General features: G+C 48.0%; 1 protein-coding gene across 2 annotated transcripts in view; it reads right to left on the bottom strand.

Annotated features, from left to right (window-relative positions):
* The window catches only part of AFAP1L2 (actin filament associated protein 1 like 2), an 89,707-nt gene extending 75,085 nt beyond the window's left edge, over positions 1 to 14,622 (bottom strand). Inside the window, exons 1-2 of one of the 2 annotated variants that reach the window (XM_081267761.1) lie at positions 14,315 to 14,622; positions 8,382 to 8,435 (exon numbers count right to left, since the gene is read on the bottom strand). In XM_081267761.1, coding sequence (XP_081123887.1) covers positions 8,382 to 8,435; positions 14,315 to 14,330 — 70 coding nt within the window. In that variant the 5' untranslated portion in view covers positions 14,331 to 14,622. The remainder of the gene's footprint in view (positions 1 to 8,381; positions 8,436 to 14,314) is intronic. The other variant, XM_081267762.1, reaches the window with a different exon arrangement.
* Between the last annotated feature and the right edge of the window lie 4,773 nt (positions 14,623 to 19,395).

Genomic DNA, 19,395 nt, shown 5'->3' on the forward strand with positions numbered 1-19,395 from the left:
AGACACTGTCTCAAAAAAAAAAAAAAAAAAGGACAGGGGATGTAGCTCAGTGGTATTGGGTTCAATCCTCAGTAATCAAAACAAACAAATCTGGGGGCAAGGGGAGGGCACGAGAGAAACTGGGTGAATATTTCATTCTCCAGGTGGAAGGGGGCAAAGTGGACTCCTAAATTATAGAGCCTAGTGACCTTGCATCCAATCAATCAGGTGTTGGAAAAATACAATTCTACTGTTTTCTACTCATTTGACAAGCATCTGGACACTGGCTCTTGGCCGTGACCTGTACTTGGCAATGCAGACCCACAGATGACTAAGTGACCAGGCACTCGGAGCGGTGGAGGGCAAATGAAAAATACATAAGTATTTAAAGCCAGAACAACCCTCCCAGGCTTGAGGGGGCCTGGGCAGGAGCAACCTGTCCCCCCTGTGATAATGGCTGACTACTGCCCCCGATGCAGCTCTGATGGCCTCGTGTGAATTCTGGAGTCAAACGTGAGGGCTGTGTTCTCCTGCAGCCTCCTGCTTCAAGCCAGAATTATTTATAGGCTTCTGGTATCACGACTAAACCATTTCTTCACCAGATCCATTCTTCCCCTACTCCCCCAGTGGCTTTTCAAATAGGCACCTTTCTGTTTCTATGGGTTCTGCTTAATGTGTACAACGTTATGCATTTTTAATGGCTGTCAATGCTATTGTCTAATGTCCTCCTCTGCCTCTGACTTCTCAGTCTGCACTAGGTCTAAGAGGCTGCACAGGTATCTGGCCCCTTGCTCCTCCTGCTGCAAAATTCCCTACGATATTCAGCCACCAGTTCCCTCATCCCCTCACCCAGATGACACCTAGACTGTGGACAGCACCTAGACTGCTTCCCACTCTCCATCACAACAAATAATGCTGCAGAGATCATCCTCAAGCCCGGCCCCAGGGACCTGTTCAGACATTTCCTTGGGATCTGCTGGGTCATACGGTAAGTGAATATTCAGTATACCCAGAAGAAACCTGGCTGCTCTCCAGACGTGGCATTAGCCTGGCTCCCTCAGCAGGGCTGTTGATCCCAGTATCCCTGAGAGTATTATTGGGCATCAGGTGGCCTTCACATTTCTGCCAGCCTAGCAGGTGCTTATTTCCGTTGGATGCTTCTGATGACTACAGGAACTCAAGATGCTTGTTAGCTTTTCACCATCTTCCTCACTTGTCAACCCCTGTTCATATCCCCCCTTTTCTAGCAAGGTTTTTCATCTTTTACTGGCTGATGTGCAGGAATACCTTGTATATCTTACACTTGGAAGGTTTTACACATTGCAAGGCCCCACCTTTCTGCCAGCTGCCTGTTATGGCTCAGAGTGTCCACAGGTGAACAGAGTCCTCAACTTTGTTGTAATCCAACTCTCAGAAGACCTGATCTTTCTCGAGCATTCAACTCCTGTTTCTGGAGCCCACATATATCAGGGGTTAGGCTCTTGGCCACAAAGAAGAATATCTTTGACCCTTTGGGGCATATAGCCTACTGGAAATACAGTATAACTACAGCCTTGACAATGACCATGGCCACAAGGGCTGTATGAGGTGCGGGCAGGGTTAAGATCTGGGAGTAGGGGGTGATTGTTCAAGGTCAATGTGACAAGGCTGAGTGAGCCTTGATAAATAAGCTTGTCAGGCAGTCCTGAGGGAGGGCGTGTGAGGCCAATAGACTAGCACATGCAAAAGCCACAGTGGCCAACTCTAAGGGATTGAGCAAAGCTGGGGCCCAGAGTGAAGTGACGGGTTGGGCAAATAGGAATGAGCCACGTATTGAAGCCAAGTATCAGACTTTCTCCAGTGCAGCACAGGACATGTACCTTCTTGCTCTCTCAATGACCACTGGTGAAATTACTCTAAACACCATCTATACCCAAGGAAGAAGGCCTGGTTTGGGATCTTAAGAAATCTAGACCTATTTTAGCTATGGAAGCAATGTATTATTGCCTCTCGACCCAAAGACAAAAAATCTTAGAAAGGAAACGGTTTATGTGCATCAAAGTTCAACTGTCAAGGGGGATAGGAGACATCCCCTAGACAGGTCTGGATCATTTTGAAAGAAATGAAGAGCTTCCCTTCTTGGCCTCAGTTCTCAGCCATAAGATTCCCCAACTGCCAAGTGTAGTGGTGCCGGAAATATGCCGCATTAAGTCATTAGTGACCCAGCGGAATTTTACCCAAGACCCCGAAGGATCCCTGCCAACCAGCTGTTTCCTCCTGAATCTAAACCATTTTCACACTCAATAATGGTACTTAGCAGGGGGGAAAAAGTCATTTGTAAATATTTTGCTCTAAGCTCTGTGACTGCCCTTATTTTTTTTCCTATCAGAGAAGAAATCTACTTGCACAGAGACATTACAGTCACGCAAGGAGGCGGCTTCCTGAGGAACCCCAAGTCACTCCATCCCAAGAACAAGGTCTCTGAGCACTTTTACCTTCTCTCTTCCAACTCATCCCAACCTTCCCTCAGCAGGAAAATCATCTTTTGGTAGAACAGTCTGTCCTTTTAGTACTTTAGGTAAATAAGTTTAAAAAAATGGGGCTCTCATTTGACACCACTCCTTCAACACACACGTATGCACACACATGTGCTCCAACCATACCTGACATCTGTAAATGCTCAGGGGTACAAGGACAGCAGGAGGCGGCCAGGCCCCCAAGACAGAGTCCATATCCCCCCAACATAGCAAGAGCTTCCAACATAATTCCTTCACCACTTTTGCTCTGAGATGACTCCCAGCTTCATTGCTAGGGACAGGGAGTCATTAAGTGTCCAAGGCCACCTCTATTCTCCTGCTTAGGACAAGGGGCTCCCTCTTGCATACAGCCATGGTCCACATCAGGCTAAAATGCATGGCGACCCTCTCTTGCCCTGCTTAGCGAGCGCCAGGGGCTCCCACAGAGGATGCACACTGCTGTTCGATTTCACCCTGCACAGACAGCGCCTTACCTCCCTGCTTACTTGAGAGCACTCGGGGATCTGTGTCCTTACCTGGGGTCAAACAAACAAGACTCCCTCCCCTCAGAGGCTTGCTGAAAAGCTGAAGCCACTTTCTGTCATCAGTAGAGACCTGCAGGCGGGGCTGGGGACGAGTCATGCTTCTGGAGGATTTAATTTCAAAACCCACAGCCCAGACTTTCCCTCTGAGAACAAGAGGGCCACTCCGGAGCGACACCTGGATCCCATAACTCTGGGAGATGGGCTCCCAGGCAGAAGTGTTTACAGTTACACACACCAAACCAACATCAGATGACAGAGATGGGCGCCTGCCCGCTGGGAAGCCAGGAGGTCAATGGGAAAAAATTATTTTAGGCAGTGCTGCGCCTTCATGCTTGGAACTTTTATCCAAACAATGCGACGTTCTCAGGCTCCCCCAGTGTGGTGCCGCCCCTCCTCTGACAGGGAAGGTGGAATGGCAGTGGGAGGAGCCATGCACAGGCTGGAACTGAGGGTCCCACCCTCAGTGGGCGCTGGCACTACTTAAGGACCTACTGAAAGAGCAGCAGAGCTTCCTTTTCTAGTCACTCTGACCTGAGCAGCACTAGGCCAGGTGGGCTGGCAAGGTCTCAGGGCCAACGTGACCCCTGAGAGCTGCGGGAATGGGCATTCTCTCCAGAAGGCCATGTGCAACACCACCTTCAAGGCCTGACTAAGTAGCCAGGGCCATACAGAACAGATTTTCACACAGGCCTCCTCTTCCAAGGGACACATACGGAGGACAAGCCCAGTTTCCCTTCCCAGCCTCTGCAGTCACCAGCCTTTCCCGGGGAAGCCTGGAATTCTAACCATGGCCACTCAAAATGAGAGCCTGATGGTACCTTCTCCATGGGGACGAGAGGATGCGGTGAGGTCCTATCTCTTCTCTGGGTCTTTGTGGCCTCAGGTTCTCTTTTCTGGACTCAAGACCTGTTCCTGAATGGAACTAGCAGAAAAAAATGAGGGGAGGAGTGGCAGGCAGTCAAGAGGGAAAATGAGGAAGCAAAAGGAAGGAGGAAGGGGAGGGAGAGGAGGGGAGAGCACAGGGCTGAGCCTGGGCACCCTGAAGAGCCGTCCTCACTTGCACATGAGGTTTTGTGGTCAACCCCACCAGCTTTGCTCGGGCCAGCTTTCACAGCATCTGAGATGTGAGACTTGAACCAGACAGGTTTCCAGACTCCACTGAGACAAGTACCTGTGATGGCTCCCAGGAGATCCCCAGGGCTCCAGACACCGGGAACTGTCATAGTGTCACTGCACATAGACAGCCACACTTGATGGTCTCCCACCCTATGATCCTCAGCCACGAGTCCAGTAACACCCAGTAGGGACCCCACCTCTAAAGCACGCCAAGACCAAGGTGTCAAGGCCAGGTCAGCCCTGACAAATGAGCTTGCCAGGAGGTCCCAAGGATAGGGTATTTCAGGCCCATGGACCAGCACTTGCAAAATCCAAGGTGGGAACTGCGAGGACCTCAGAATTGCTGGGGGACAGGGTGAAGTGAAGAATGGCGATTATCATGCTTGTCAAGGACCAGCCACGCTGCATGAGCCACTGGAGCAGGCGTGAGGCTAACGGCACTGAGTGTCTCTGCCCCACAACTGCCACTTTGTCATCCTTCATTTCTTCCCATTTGTGCAACAAACAACCAAGCAGAAGCCACAGGAGGTTTCTGTACCCTGTAGCACCTGTTGGTGACGCATCTTTATTTCTTCAAAGAATGTGCTAGTAGAGGATACCATAGAAGTCCTGACAGTGCAAAGGACAGTAGGGTGGTGACCATCCCTAGGTCATAAGGAGCCCAGGATTGTAACCAAATATTTGCCCTCAGGGAGACCCAAGCCATAAAGATGAAGCTGAGATGCCCCAAGCAAACTTGCCACCAGATAGATCTCAGCTCTGGAAGCAGGGCCATCGAGCACCCTAGAGTCCCTCCCAAAAGGACTCTGAAATTCAGTAAATCAGCTCAATATGTTCTAGGACTGTGGGTATTAAATAAAAGAAGTCACTGAAACCTCTGAACAATAAGTTCATTCAACACAACCTTTTTTTTCTGCCCCCATCTGGGAACTTGAATACAGTGAACATGAATAAATTCTGTTGTGTAAAAACTAGGATCGGGGGAGGGGTGGAGGAGGGAAGGAAATGGCAAGATTCCCACTTGTTGGTTGAACAGGAAGGCTAAGACAGTCATCAAAATCCAAAAGGATGTCAGTGTGCCTGGATAGCCCTGGGAGATGGTGGTCATGGTTTGCAGTCAGGTAAGGAAGTGTCCAGTTCCCTCGCCCGTCACTCCCAGCTGTTCCTTTGCATACAGTAGTCCCTCCATTCTTGCACTCAAATCAGAAGTGGGCTCTGGGGCCATCCTAGCTTGGTGGTTCTTAAATGGACCAGCCACAGTCAGACCTGACCCTGTGTCAAGAAATTTTCACTACAAATATGCACAAAAATTATTTTCTGCTTCTCCAACCTCCACCCCAACAACATCAAGACAATTAGAACTAAGAAAAGTGTCAGCTATCACTCTAATTGAACACCCCAGGATGGGTGGAACAGAACTGACTCGGTAGATGACTAGTGGCTTGGACATGTTTGTGATTAAAATGTGCCACATGTCTGAAATCTCCTGTGTAATTCACAACTGAACATGTCCTGGGCCCAATACAGTCCTCACAGATAGACAGTCCACAGCCATCCAACACAGTGTTCTTAACGAAGCTGCAGAGATAGGGTCTAACTCCCCAGGGCACAGAACCAGGCAAAATTCACCTGAAGAACAGTCCAATGAGGATTTTGTTTTGTTTTGTTTTTTTCTTTTTCATGGAAGATACCAAGACACTAAGATCCCACAAGGACTAACAGAGTAATGATCATCCTTTATTCTCAGAGAATTCTCATTCTCTGGCCTCAGGCAATGAGCACTAGTGATTCTGCCCTTGCATCATAGGCTTCCCCCTGAATGGAAACAAGGTACTGATGCCTCACCTCCCATGGGACTAGGTGCGTTATTTTAATTCATCATGGTTCTTCTCTCTGAAAAATCAATCCTAGTTAACATAGACAAGCAGGACTGCCAAAAAAAAAAAAAAAAGACAACCAGGAAATCATTATGGTGCAGACATGGGTACTCCATTCCAACTCAATAACTTTACTGGCAAAAAAGAAAAAAAAAAGACTGGAAAGACTGCCAAAGTCAATACATTAGATCCATGTGTGGATAGCAGCAGAGCTCCCACGGTGGGAGCCCAGAGCTGATGCTCCAATATTCTAGGGCCATCCTGGGCTCATCTCTTGCCTGGTCTTTAGAATTTTTCTTTCTAAATGGAGACAGAGCTTCCACCATTTTCGACTGTGCTAACTGGAATAGTCTCCGGCATTTAGGATACACTATCAAGATACCCTGGTCTTTTTGTTTTATACCTCAATTCTTTTTTTTTTAATATTTATTTTTCAATTGTAGTTGGACACAATACCTTTATTTTGTTTATTTCTTTTTATGTGGTGCTGAGAATCGGACCCAGGGCCTTGCACATGCTAGGTGAGCGCTCTACTGCTGAGCCACAACCCCAGCCCTGTACCTCAACTCTTCACCCTCTTCTACTCTCTCTCCATCACAACCTCACCAAGACTTGGCTTCTGTTTTCAACCTGGAATAATCAACTTTACCCTTAGTGGATCCTTCCTCAGCATCTGCCACAGAATCACAATATGATAGCGTGTTTTTAAAAGGCAGCTTTACTGCGGTATGATTCATACACAGAAGAAAAAAACAACTTCCCTCTTAACTACATAGCTTTGAGTTTTGACAAATACATGGAGCTATGTAACCACCACCAATCAATAAAGATACTGAACATTTCTATCATTCCAAAGATGTCTCTCCTGTCCCTTTGTAGTCCACCCCTCCCCAGCCCTGCCCCACCCCAGCAACCACAGTTTAGGTCTGCTTTCTTTCCCTCTATGTAGTTTTGCCTTTTCCAGAAAGTTGTATAAATGGAATCACAGTGTGTAGACTCTCGAGTCTGGCCTCTTTTTCTTAGCTTAACATCCTGCTGTGTATCCCTAGCAGTTGGTTATGATTTTCTTCTTTTAAGCCTGGGACTTTCACTTTCTAATCAAGAGACTGAGTGACTGCTCTAGTTGGCCTTTGCTACAAGGAAAATAATTGATTTAGAGGCATTTAATAAAGCCAGGGTTTTGGAACAGGGTGACCCTCATCTCAGTTGGCCCAGGAAAACCAGGACAGTTGGTCATGGAACTTGGGAAAGCTATCCCCAGAGCAGGCTTGCAGGTTTGCCCACAGTGAGTCCTTCTGGTGCACAGCAGGGCGCTCTCTCCAGCTCACAGCTGACTCTCTTTTCTTTGAATCAGGATCAGAAGGCTAATTTGCCATCTGCTGGGCTGAGCTTCCATACCTGCCTACCACCCTCCACCAGGCCTGAAGTCCACGTGAGAGCTTCAGAGTGAGTAGAAGAGAATGAGGGGGTCTATTTAGAAAACAGCAAAGCAGGGCTTCTGTGGCCCAAGGTGCCCCTCTCTGTCTTCTGACCCTTAGCTCCAGTCAAGAGCTCTGACATCATCGTGCCCTGCCCCATTCTGTGCTGGTTCCAGTGCACTATAATGCATCCAGATGGACGCTGGCTCTCCCGTGCTTCTCTGCATTCTCACACCCCTCATTCAGTGGAGGTTTTAGTTAGCTTTGAGATTAACTAGAGAGAAAGTGAGAACCAAGTAACAGAAAGTTAGCAAGGAGCTCAAAGCCATTGTTAGAATTTAAGGGTCTCACCTACATAAACTTACTGAGATATCAAAGAAGTCAGGCAAGACAAGGCTGCAGCTCCCCACATAAGGCTGAAAATCAGCAGTTCCTTGGGGTCTCCTTTCAGCTTTCATAGAAGGACCCCATGTGCTGTCTCTGGGAAGCAAGGATGCCTGGGAACTGGCTGAGAAGCCCCAACTCTGAGCTCCCAAAGGCTTTGTAAAGCACAAGATGGTTGGTGCCTCAAGTAACTGTGAGGACTCCCACCTGGTGGGCAGAACCGCATCACAGAAGGTATCCGCTCTCCTGAATTAACTTAACATTCTCCTTCTTCATGTATTTACCAAGAACTTTTCCAAGTTATTCCTCCAAGCAGCCTGGGAGGCAGATTAGTAGCCATTATCCTCACTTGTACAAAGAAGGAAACAAGACCTAGAAAGAGAAACTGACTGGCCCAAGGTCGCACAGCAAGTTAGTGGCAAAAGCCAGATTAGAAGCCCGAGTCCCTGGGTGCCCAGGCTGACTCCCCAGAGCACGGGATGAGCCAGGAAGCCAGGTCTGTGCCCTTGGGAGCCTGGTGGCAGTCCCAAGAGCTGCTGCAGAGGGCACAGACAGCCTCATACTCACAAGTAGAAACCTGCAGGATCCTTCTCTGAACCACCAAACAGCAGCATCCCTGTGCTGGAACAGACAGAAAGAAGGCTCAAGTCGGGCAGCCCCAGGCAGCCACCGCAAACTCCTCTCCACTTCCAAAACGTGGCTTTGAGATTAGTCTTCATTTCGCTTTGTGATCCAGTCTGCTCTTGAGGGTCAGGGCAAGGGTCAACATGGGCCCTGTGCCTGGAATTTATTCCCTCACCAATCAGGTCCCAGACCCTACCTATGGCTGGCTGGTAACGTGCCAGAGGCTGGGGAGGGTCACAAAGACAAAGTCCCTGTCTCGAGAGAGCCGGGCCTCACAGGGAAAACATATATTCACATAATTACGAGACCACGTGACTAATTCAACAAGTATTTGTCGAATACCCACAACGTGTGGGGCATTAATGAGGCTGTACCAAAAGTAGTGAGGGACACAGGTGAAACTAAGGGAAGAATTGTGGAAGAAACAGGTGGGCAGGTCCTGAAGCTGAGATGAGTTTAAATTAGTAGCTAGTCCTTTCCTGGCTGAAGAGACACTGATAATGAATGATAGGACAGTGTTTTGAACACTTCTTTCTGAATAAATTCTTGAATAGCAATTCTCCCTTTAGAAATTCAGTTCTCAGGGGTAGTATATCTTGATTCTGACCCTCTGAACTGTTGCTTAATCTCTTCGGCTCAGTTGACCTGTCTCTCTAATGGGAGTAAATAAATCTATTTCAGACCATGGCTCCGGACTTAACAATCTTTGGAGACAGAGTCACACATGAGTCCTTAAGAAACGAATTCCTCACATAGTCTAGAGCATTCCCTTTCCCACTGAGTCTGCGACTCTCCAGCTCTCCACAGGAAATCGGTCTTATTTATAAGAATCGCAATCCTAAACTGACCCTTGCTGGGTGACCCAGCTCCAGTCCCTCCCTCACTTGGCTCCCCTCCCCAAGACATGTCCTCCCTCCAAAGATTCCTCCGTGACCACAGAGCAACTAGCATGGAAGAGTGGTTGCAAAGTCACATGGGGGGACACTGGAGGCTGTTTTCAGGATGAAGAAACTGAGGCCTGGAGAGCTCAGTGACTCACCCTAGGAGCACATGGGTCTTGGGGTTCCTGAGCTGCTGCCCATCCCCCTGGTCGGTGACTGTGCTCCCTCCTATCTCTGCTAAAGTTCTGGTTAGAACATGCCATCATCCTCCCCCTAGACTTGGGGAAGTCTTCTTACCCTGAAAGACAGAAGTCTTGAGAGAAACATTTCCTGTCATTAAAAGGATTTGGAAGAGAACTGGCACCGCTCCCTCAGCTTTGAAGAGCCGTGGCCCCTCCTGGCCCTTTAATTGTGCTGGATCCAGCCCAGTTCCCAGAGCTCCCACCCTTTCAGGAGAGGGGAAGGGCCCAAAGCAGAATTCCCCCACGGCAGGGGCCTTTCAGCACCCACTGTGACCTCTCAGTCTTTCTGTCTCAGACCATTTCAGTGCCACAGCATCAAGGGCTCCCACACAAAGAGCTTCAAAGTCAGGAGAGTTCAGGGTCAAGTACTATGAGCAAACTGTGAGCTTAGGATTCCACATTGGAGACTGTTTTAAACAGCATTTTCATAGCGTCTTCAAGCCTATGATAGCTGAAGGTGACTTACACTAGATTTCGTAGGTGTCACAAGATTCAGTCAAGGAACCTGTGATTAGGAGAAGATATCCCCTTCACTCCGCACCTGCTTTTCTTTCTTTTAGGTGAGGAAGGTGTTTATATAATTACAGTCAACCCTCATAGTCCAGGGTTCTGCATCCTCAGATTCAACCAACCACAGATCAAAAATTTTTGAGGAAAAAAGGTATGTTGTTGCTAACATGTACTGTGTAGCTTATGTAGTTAGGTACACCAGGGTTGCATCTGTATTAAACATATTCAGACTTTTTTCTTGTCCTTATTTCCTAAACAATACAGTATAATAACTATATATATTGTATCTAATATGATAAACAATCCACAGATGCTTTAAAGTATATGAGACAACATGTACAGGTTATCTGCAACTTAGACCATTTCATGTAAGGGACTCAGTCATTCTTGGATTTTGATATCCCTGGGGGGGGTCCCTGGAATCATTGCCTGATTCCAAAGGACTATGGCACTTTTTTCTATTTTGACATTTCACTTTTTAAAAGGAAGCATGACTCTCAATTTTGACTGCATATTAGAATCACCTGAAGACCTTTTAAAACTACAATGCCCAAGTCACCCTGGACAACTAAACCAGAATGTCAGGTGGAGCCTGTTCTTTGTTTGTTTGTTTGTTTTTTCTTTTTTTAAGAGACAGGGCCTCGCTGAGTTGCTTAGTGCCTCTCTTTTGCTAATGCTGGCTTTGAACTTGCGATCCTCCTATCTCAGCTTCCCCAGCTGCTGGGATTACAGGAGTGTGCCACTATACCCTGCTGAGCCTACACTTTCATATTGCTCCCCCACATTTATAATTTTTAAAGCCCCTACATTATTCCACTGTCATAAGTGGAATATCAATAGGAAAAAACTAGAGCTCCTAGGTGTGGAAAATAATTCCAAAAGGCGAATTAAATGTTGTCAATCTGCTCATCGCTCTTCATCCATTTTTCCTTTTCAACCTTCTCTGATCACAGATCTCAGAATTCCTAGACAAGTTTTTAAGTATTTGCCTGGCTTGACTCTTTGTCATTCCTTTCCATGTCCAGTGCCCTAGAGCTAAGTGGGGAAGCAGGGGATTAGACCCAGAAACCAAAGAACACAGGAAAAGGATTTCAATTTCAACCAATTTCTCTGATCCAGAGTCTGAAAATCTCAACCAGGCCCCTTTGGATCCAAATATGATGCAATTTCAGGAAGCTTCGGCGTGATGTTCCAAGTGCAATCCACAGATAGTAGGTCAGTCGCATTTGGCCCTGGATCCGCTCACCAGCTGGGAGAGCAATAGGAACCAGAATCCTTGACTACATGGGGTGAGTTCAACCAATGGGCTCGTGCACAGTGATACAGGATGCTTTTAGGAGACTCATAAATATGGAAACACCCATAGATGGGCACCTTTTCAAGGATCACTGTAGGACTTGGCACCACAGGCTGGACACTTATGTGGGTCTTACTGCTTATACAGATTCATGTTGGACCCATTTTTGCTTAAAGTCATAGCTATCTAGCAGATGGGCTTGGAAAAGACTAGAAGAGAAGTCTGGAAGGTTTTTTGTTTGTTTGTTGTTGGTTTTGTTTTGTTTGTTTGTTTGTTTTTGTCTTAGGCATAGAGTGGTTCCACCATCCTTTAGTTCTGGACCTCTCTTTATGTCCTACATGACAATGGAAAATCAGCCCAGAGCCTAAAAATGATAGGCTATTTTGGGGGTGTGTGTAATGAGTAACATGCAGGCTGGGGAAAGTGGAAAAGCAATTTCTCCTATAAACAGTAGCTATAGGAGATTTACAAATTAGAGAAAGTATTTTGAGAATGTGAAGACAGTGATGAGATAGTCTACCTATGTGGGAGAGGGAGAGCTCAACCCTGAGAATGCATAAAGACAGGAGGTATTTAAGGGGAAAAAATTAACAATTAAGAAAACATTTAGTAGCATTACACTTAAGAATTTTTCTTTATAATTTTTACATAAGTTCTGAGAATCCAAACAAACCTTGTTTTTCCATTTTTGTTTAAGCTGCTATAATTACTTGACAAATGTTCAATTTGACATTTTTTTAAAGCCCTCAATCTCTGACCAGCAAGAGAATATTGATTCTATTAAAGGGGCACTTGCCAATCAGATCTGGAGCCCAGCATTATTCATTTTGCATAGACCAATGTTTCCATTCAATGAGTGTTCAAAGCGCAACTCGTCTGCCTCTCAAGAGAACAAGAATTCTACTAGGGGAGAGGGGGAACAAAATTCCTTGGTGAAAGGTAAAACAAAAATATTAATAGCATGATGACACTGAGAACTGAAAGATTTTTTTCTCATGAGTCCAACATTGGAAGATGAGCTTAATTGATGAGTTAGATTCCCCTCTGCAATCTTGAGAATTCTCAAGATTGTTCATTCATCACTGTGTCTGATTTACTGCAAAACGGTAAGGCAGATAACATGTGTTACCAGAAAACAAACACTCTGAACTAGAAACTACACTTCTTTAGTTGGCAAGAAGCACCCAACTGATCCTCTTCTAGGGTGGGAGGATTTTCAACTCCCTCCAGAGAAAGATAAACTAAGAGGACTTTATCAGGTCAAGAGCCAAGTCAGAAACTATTAACACGGAACTCTGCTGATGATTAGTGGTGAGAAGTTGGGCACTTGGCAAGAATGCACCTGTTACCTTGGTCCTTGGATTAATCTGTTGACTTGAGAAAGTAGCTCAGAACACAGACCCTAGATCATGGGGCAGATACCCTCTCAGCTTCACAATTCAGAAAACTGAAAGGACTCTAGAGCCACCTTCAAGTCAAGAGGTGACCCAAAACCTGAATTCCCCCAAAGGGTGGAAGGAATACACAGAGAGGGGCTGTGACCTCCTCCAGTGTTTGAGACTGCATAAAGATGTATTCCACAACAAAACAGATCGGTGATCCCAGCAGAATTTGAGATTAATGCCCTCCCTCCCCGATTAGAAACATGAGAGAGGCATCAGGGAGGCGGTTACAGAAAAATTCATTGTCAACAAATTTAACCCAGTTACCCCTTTCCCCCACTAGCTTCCGTCTGCCAAAGACCCTACTGGTTCAGGTGAAGCGCTGTCTAGGATTTGGTTCTTTTGCCTTCACCAGTAACCAAATGACTCAGATGAGAAAAGGCAAAAGAAAGTCAAAAGACAATACTGGTTTAGGGAACTAAAGCCCGTCCCAAACGTCCCTTTATGTCAGTTTCAGAAACAAGAAACCATCGAGGGTGAGATTCCTTGGGAAACCGAGCATTCTCCTTTATTCCTCAATCCCAGGGGAAAACAAATATAGAAGCAGTATTTCCTCTGGCAGGTTTGGCCAAGACCAACCCAGCACGAGAGCAAAAGGCTTTTCCAAAGGGAGGGGGCGGCGGGGCCAGCGTTCTGCTTAAGGGGCAGCTCTCCGAGCTCCTTTTGAAAAAGCCCCGCAAACCAAGGCTTCTGGAGTCCAAGCCCCCAGGCTCTGAAAACGTGAGCTAGCTGGGCACCTGGCACAACACGGGCGGCCTGCCCAACAGGATTTGGCCAAGATCCTCCCGGCCAGGGCCAAACCCAAAGCTCGCTCAGCTGTGCAACTCGGCGAAGCCCTTGGGCCCGGAAACCTCCAGGCGCTCCACCTGCTGGGCACAGCTTTCGGGCCCCCAACCTCCACACCCCACTCAGCTTAGGGTGGTGGGATCTGAGAAGGGCTCAGAGAGAAACCATTACCCAAGTTGCGTGAGGAAAGGAGAGGCCCGATCTAGCCAGGACTTAACAGCGTGCCCACCCCACCACCCCAGGCGCTTCCCGCACCCTCTTCCCGAATTGGCTCTTTCCCAGGATCTGCAGGAAACCCCCCATCCGGCGCCCGTGCGAGAAAACCCAACAAACGACTCACCCCTTTGCCCCGGCACCGCGGCACGATTGCGACCTTACTTGGGGCCCCTCGACTCTAGGCATCTTTTTTTTTTTCCCCCGGGGCCAACTATGGGTGGAGAGGGGGACGCGGGGCGCACCCTCTCCTTCTACAGGTGGGAAGCGTAGCCACCACCCCAATGCCGACTGCCGCCTTCGGCTCCCACGACGGTCAAAGGGCCCAAGCGGAGGCCGCCACAGGAGCCCACCTCTGTCGCCCCCTCTTCGGGTCAGGTCGCCTGGGCGGGGGCAGTCGACTTTGCTCACCTGGATCCCGGCGGGATAAGCCCTAGCCCTTCTTCCCCGCATAGGACTAGGCGGAAGGGAGTGGGTGCGCTCTGCGCGGGACCCCGCGCCTCACCTTTGTACCGCTCCATCGGGTCCACGGCTTGCGCTCTCCCAGCTCCGCTCCGGCGCTGCGCTCTCTGCGCTCGGCTCGGCGCCCAGGCCGCCGCGCTGGCCCCTCCCAGTGAGGTCACGTTCACGGCCGGACCTCCTGGAGCTGCCGCCGCGCCCCGGGCCCTTGGACCGGGTCTCCACCCGGGCGCGACGGTGCCGCCGCCCCCGCTGGGGAACTCCGCAGCCCGCCCGCGCGGAGAGTCAGCGTTCAAGTCAGTGCGCACCCGGCCTCGGCTCCCTGCCCTGGCCGCCTAGTACTTCCTTCAAGTCCGGATCGGGAGGCGGCGGGAGGAACGGGGCTGAGACGTTCCCACACCCTGGGGGAGGTTGCAGGAGGAGCAAGCTCCAGTAGGTCTCCAAGATCTGTTTTCTCAACTGTGGGGCCTGCAAACCCAATGCCAGGAGGAGGAGACTGAGGTCCTAGCCTGGAGATGGAGACGTGCCTAGAGCGCCTCCTGCTTGACCCTCGAGGCAGAGCGCTTTTGCCCTTGGCCTACCTCGAGGGGAGAGGTGGGGGTCAAGGTGAAGGCCACTCAGACCTTACTTGGGGGCTCCTTGACTCTAGGGGCCCCCAGTCAACGCCTGATCGGGGTTATTTGGGGGGCTTCTCCACCCTCCTGCAACCTCTCTGGGCAGCCATCTCTCATGGCACACATAGGGTGCCTGAAAACATTTACTTGCTGCCTCCTACTTATTCCAGAGTTCCTTAGGGCGTCTGTGCCCCAGGTTCTCCTGAGAAGGGCTAGAATGTTTAGGGCCACTTCAACAAGTCCTGGAGAACCCGTTTTCCGCCGAGGCAGCCCAGCACCTGACCTGAAGCACCTGTCCGTGATGGCTCTGACTTTCCACCTGCACCTCCTCCACCAAGCAACACGCCTCCTCCTTTCCCTTTTGCCATTCTTCTGTCCTGCCCTTTAACATTCCTATCCCCCCGCAAAGAGATCCATGTTTTCCTTTAAACTTTGGGGGTTTCACTTTTGAAAATATGGTTTGTGCTGGGTGTCTGGTTTCTTAACAAAGTTCTCAACTTTCTTGAAGAACACTTAAGGTAGATTCATTGATTTCTAAAAAGCTCTTAATTCTTTTCAGGACTGCAGAGTTAGCTCTGATGTTTGGAAACCTTCTGCAGCAGGGTCTGTAGAAATACTTTTCTTAGCTACCATTGCAGCTCACCCAGATGGAGCCGCCTCACCAGCCAGCCACAGTGCTAAGGGCTGCACATGCAACGTCCTTTCCTTTGCTCAATATCCCTATAATGTGGGTATTACTATTTCTATAGGACAGCTGAAGAAACTGAGGCTTAAAAAGGCAAAGGACTTGTTGAAGGGCACACAGCTAGCAAAGAGCAGAGCATGCTATCCAATGCGGTTTGCATTTACTTATATGCTTTCTTGGTGGTTATAGGAAGTGCCAGGCTATTTATTACCATCTTGTGATAATAAATAGCAAGTGAACAATGGCAACAAAGCCAGGTAGGTAGGTCCTCTGATATGAGGGACGTACAGGGATTGTGGAAGCCCAGGGAGGTTCTGAGCCAGCTGGAAGATGTCTGGTAAGTCTAGAAAGAGGTGGCTGAGCTGAGTTAGAGTTAGATGACAACAAGGTGAGTGGGGGCGACCTTCCAGGTAGGAAGGACAGCAGGGGCAGAGGCAGGAAGGGGGACCATCTCAAACTCAGGTGACTCTGTTGCAGAAGCCAAAGGGCAGAAACTACAGTAAAGGAGGTGAGACTGGAGAGAGGGCAACAGGACTGAGCTGAGAACACAGGGAACCCAGCAGTACTGGAGGGTGTGGGTACCCTGGGATCTCTCCCACGGAGCAGGGTATGGAGTGAGGAGGTCCAAGGAAGAGGCCATGGGGCAGTGGAACACCTGCTGGGGAGGAGAAGTCTGCCAGCACAGCCCATGCAGGAAGTTGGTTCCTGAGCACAGGAAGAGAGGGAGGGGGAAAGCCCAGTTGAACCTGCCATTTGCTGTAACTTTAGTGACTATGTGGATAGTGTCACCCAGTCCTCATATATGATCTGGGACCCTGTTTCATATCAGGTATTAGGTACTGCAGAGAGGGCGTGAGCAAGAGGCCCAAGGTCCCGGTCTCGTGGGGCTGCTGGTGGGGTTGGGGCGAGGCCAAAAAAAATGGATGAAGAGTTAAGTATCCCTGAGTCAGAGAAACATCAGCAGGTTGGGGTGTTGGCGGGGGTAGGAGGGTGCTAGTGAGGGCCTAAGGTACCACGGGGGAGTTAGAGCCCTGGTTCATCCACATATACCAGCCACCTTCCAGGTCTGCCTGGCTCATGTGGGTTTAAGAAATAAAAGTGGAGCTGTGGTGAGAAGGGTAACAGCTCGGGGAAATGGAGGACAGGAAACTGTGCTTAGCTGGCTCCTGCATGTGAGCTGGACCTGGAACCCGGACAGGGCAGACTGTGGTCTTGCCGTTTTGTGTTCTTTCCTCTCTCTTCCTTCCTGCCTCCCTTCCCTCTTCTTGCAAATGGCTCAGCATGGTGCAGGCCCTCTTCTACAGTGTCTGGACACTTCTAGTGGATCTTGGGTTTCCTTTGAAATTCTCCAGAAGAATCTGATTGTGCAGCTCATCATTTGGAAAGAAGCCTCAAGTCTCCGGTCACCAGTCACTTGACCAGACGCCAGCTCTGGCAGTCAATGGGTCAGCAGGGCAAGGTTACATGGTCTGGTCCCCACTCCACAGGGCATGTTTGAGCTGACCTCCCACAGGGGATTGAGGGCAGGATGGTACTGACTAGTGTCCTTAAGATCAAGGGTTGTCATCTCCAGTCTACAAATGAGGACACAAAGAAGTTAGGTGTCTGGCCCAGAGCCTCAAAGTTAAAGCATCTTTCAGAGATAAGACTGAGAGAGAGAGAGAGAGAGAGAGAGAGAGAGAGAGAGAGAGAGAGAATGTCAGCTTCCTTATTGTAAATCCTGTGCTTTATTGCTCTCTTTAGCTCAGACTTTCCCACGCTCTAACATGACCGGGCTGTTCCTCAGTAAATCCTTTGGTAGCCATCTCTTTAAGTCCCTCTTGAAAATATCCCTCCCTGCAAGCTTGGGTATCTCCACATCTGTCTTGCCTGCCTTCTCTCTCTTTCCCCCACGAGATCCAGCCTCTTTAATGACTTCTTCCCTAATTCCTCTCTAGACAAACAAAAATCCATCAGAAATGTATGCAGAGTAAATTTAAAATTGGAAGTCACCACCCTTTCCAAGAACAAAATTGAAATAACACTACCAAAAGCCGTCAATAGGAATTGGCTCTGGAAGCACAGAGCTGTTTCCCTTTTCCTCCGTACCTGGGTGCAGTTTAGCCCTTTGTCTTCGTGGCTTTGCAACTTCTGTAAAGGGGTTGCTCACATTCAAATTCAAATTCATTGTATTTCTGGCCTCTAGGATCAGGTGATCTGATTTCCAGTTCAACTGTCTGAGTGGTACAATTTCACCTCACCCCAGTTCCCCAGGATCAGAAATGAGCTATTCTGATGCAGACAGTCCTGAAGGCAAATTGTATAACCTCATCCTGGAGTGAGGGTGTAAGTGTTTCCACCAAACTTAATTGGGGTAGTGGTACTTCAGGCTCTCTGGGTGTGTTGGTTGAAGATGTCCTGGGGAAGAGAACTCAACACCGAAAAACTTGTGGTTTATTACAGTAGTCCTTCCTTAACTGTGGGAGGTACGTCCACCAGTTGCCTGAAACCATAGAGAGCACCAAACCCCACATACAAACACTACAAGCCCACAACATTCAATCTGATAACCAAGCCCACTGTTAAGTGACTGACTAACTAACTATAACAGGTGGGTAGCGTATACTGCATGGATATAGTGGACAAAGGAATAAGACACAGCCTGAGCCAGACAGAGCAAGACAGCTCAAGGTTTCATCACTCTACTCAGAATGGCATGAAATTTAAAACTTATAAGTTGTTCATTTCTGAAATTTTCCATATACTGTTTTCAGACCATGGTCAACTGTGGGAAAATGAAACTTCATAAAGTGAATCTGCAGATAAGGTGTTTCTATTGTAATTCCTAAACCAATTCTCAGCAGTGAAGATGTTTCTTCAAACACAAAGGGGGCTTCTCCAGCTGAGAAAATTTGGAGGTGGGGGGGGGGTACCATAAAAAGCAGTTGCTTTACAAACTGTATCCTGTTTAATTTTCCTAGCAGTTAGGGCAACTGGCATTATTTCCCCCTCACTGGGCAGTACCCACTAAAGCAGCCTCTTTGACCAGACTTCTTTACCATTTTTGTGCTGTACCACATTGATCCCCTGTTGTCTTGTTCACTATTATACCCGGCACATAGTAGGTGCTCAGTCACACTGTTGAATGAATAAATGAATGACTACTCCATTTTTTTTTTCCTGATTGGGAGGTCTGTGAAAAGAAAAATAAAACATGAAATGTCTTTGCTGTTCAAATGGATAAAATGTCCTTACGAAGGACAAGGTGGTCAAGTCTGGTTGGCATGACGGGGATAAAGCAGAAGGAAGGGCTTCAGTGGGGGCAGCACGTGAACTCAAGCCTTGAAGGGATGAATTAATTCTATTTTAAATCGTCATAAAATATGTGTAACATAAAATTTGCCATTTTAATGATTTAAGATGTACAGCTCAGTGGCATTAAGTGCCTTCACATTGTTGTATGCCATTACCACTATCAATCTCCAGGACTTTCCCATTGTCTCAAGTTGGTGCCTATAAACAACACCTCCCCATTCCTTTCTCCCTCCACCCTTTGGTAATTATTACTCTATTTTCTGTGAATGTGACTATTTTAAGTACCTTATACAAATGGAATGATATGATACTTATTGTGTCTGGCCCATTTTACTTAGTATGTCTTCGATATTCATTCATGTTGTAGCATGTAGCAAAATTTTGTTCCTGTTTTATGGCTAAATAATATCCCATTATATAAATATATCACATTTTGTTTGTTCACTCATCTGTCAAAGGACAGCTGAGTGTCCATGCTTTGGACATTGTGAATTATGATGTTATGAAGATCAGTGTATGAATTTCTGTTTGAGT

The sequence above is a fragment of the Spermophilus citellus genome (assembly GCF_964194105.1).
Source record: "Spermophilus citellus genome assembly, chromosome: 15".
NCBI classification, from domain to species: Eukaryota; Metazoa; Chordata; class Mammalia; order Rodentia; family Sciuridae; genus Spermophilus; species Spermophilus citellus.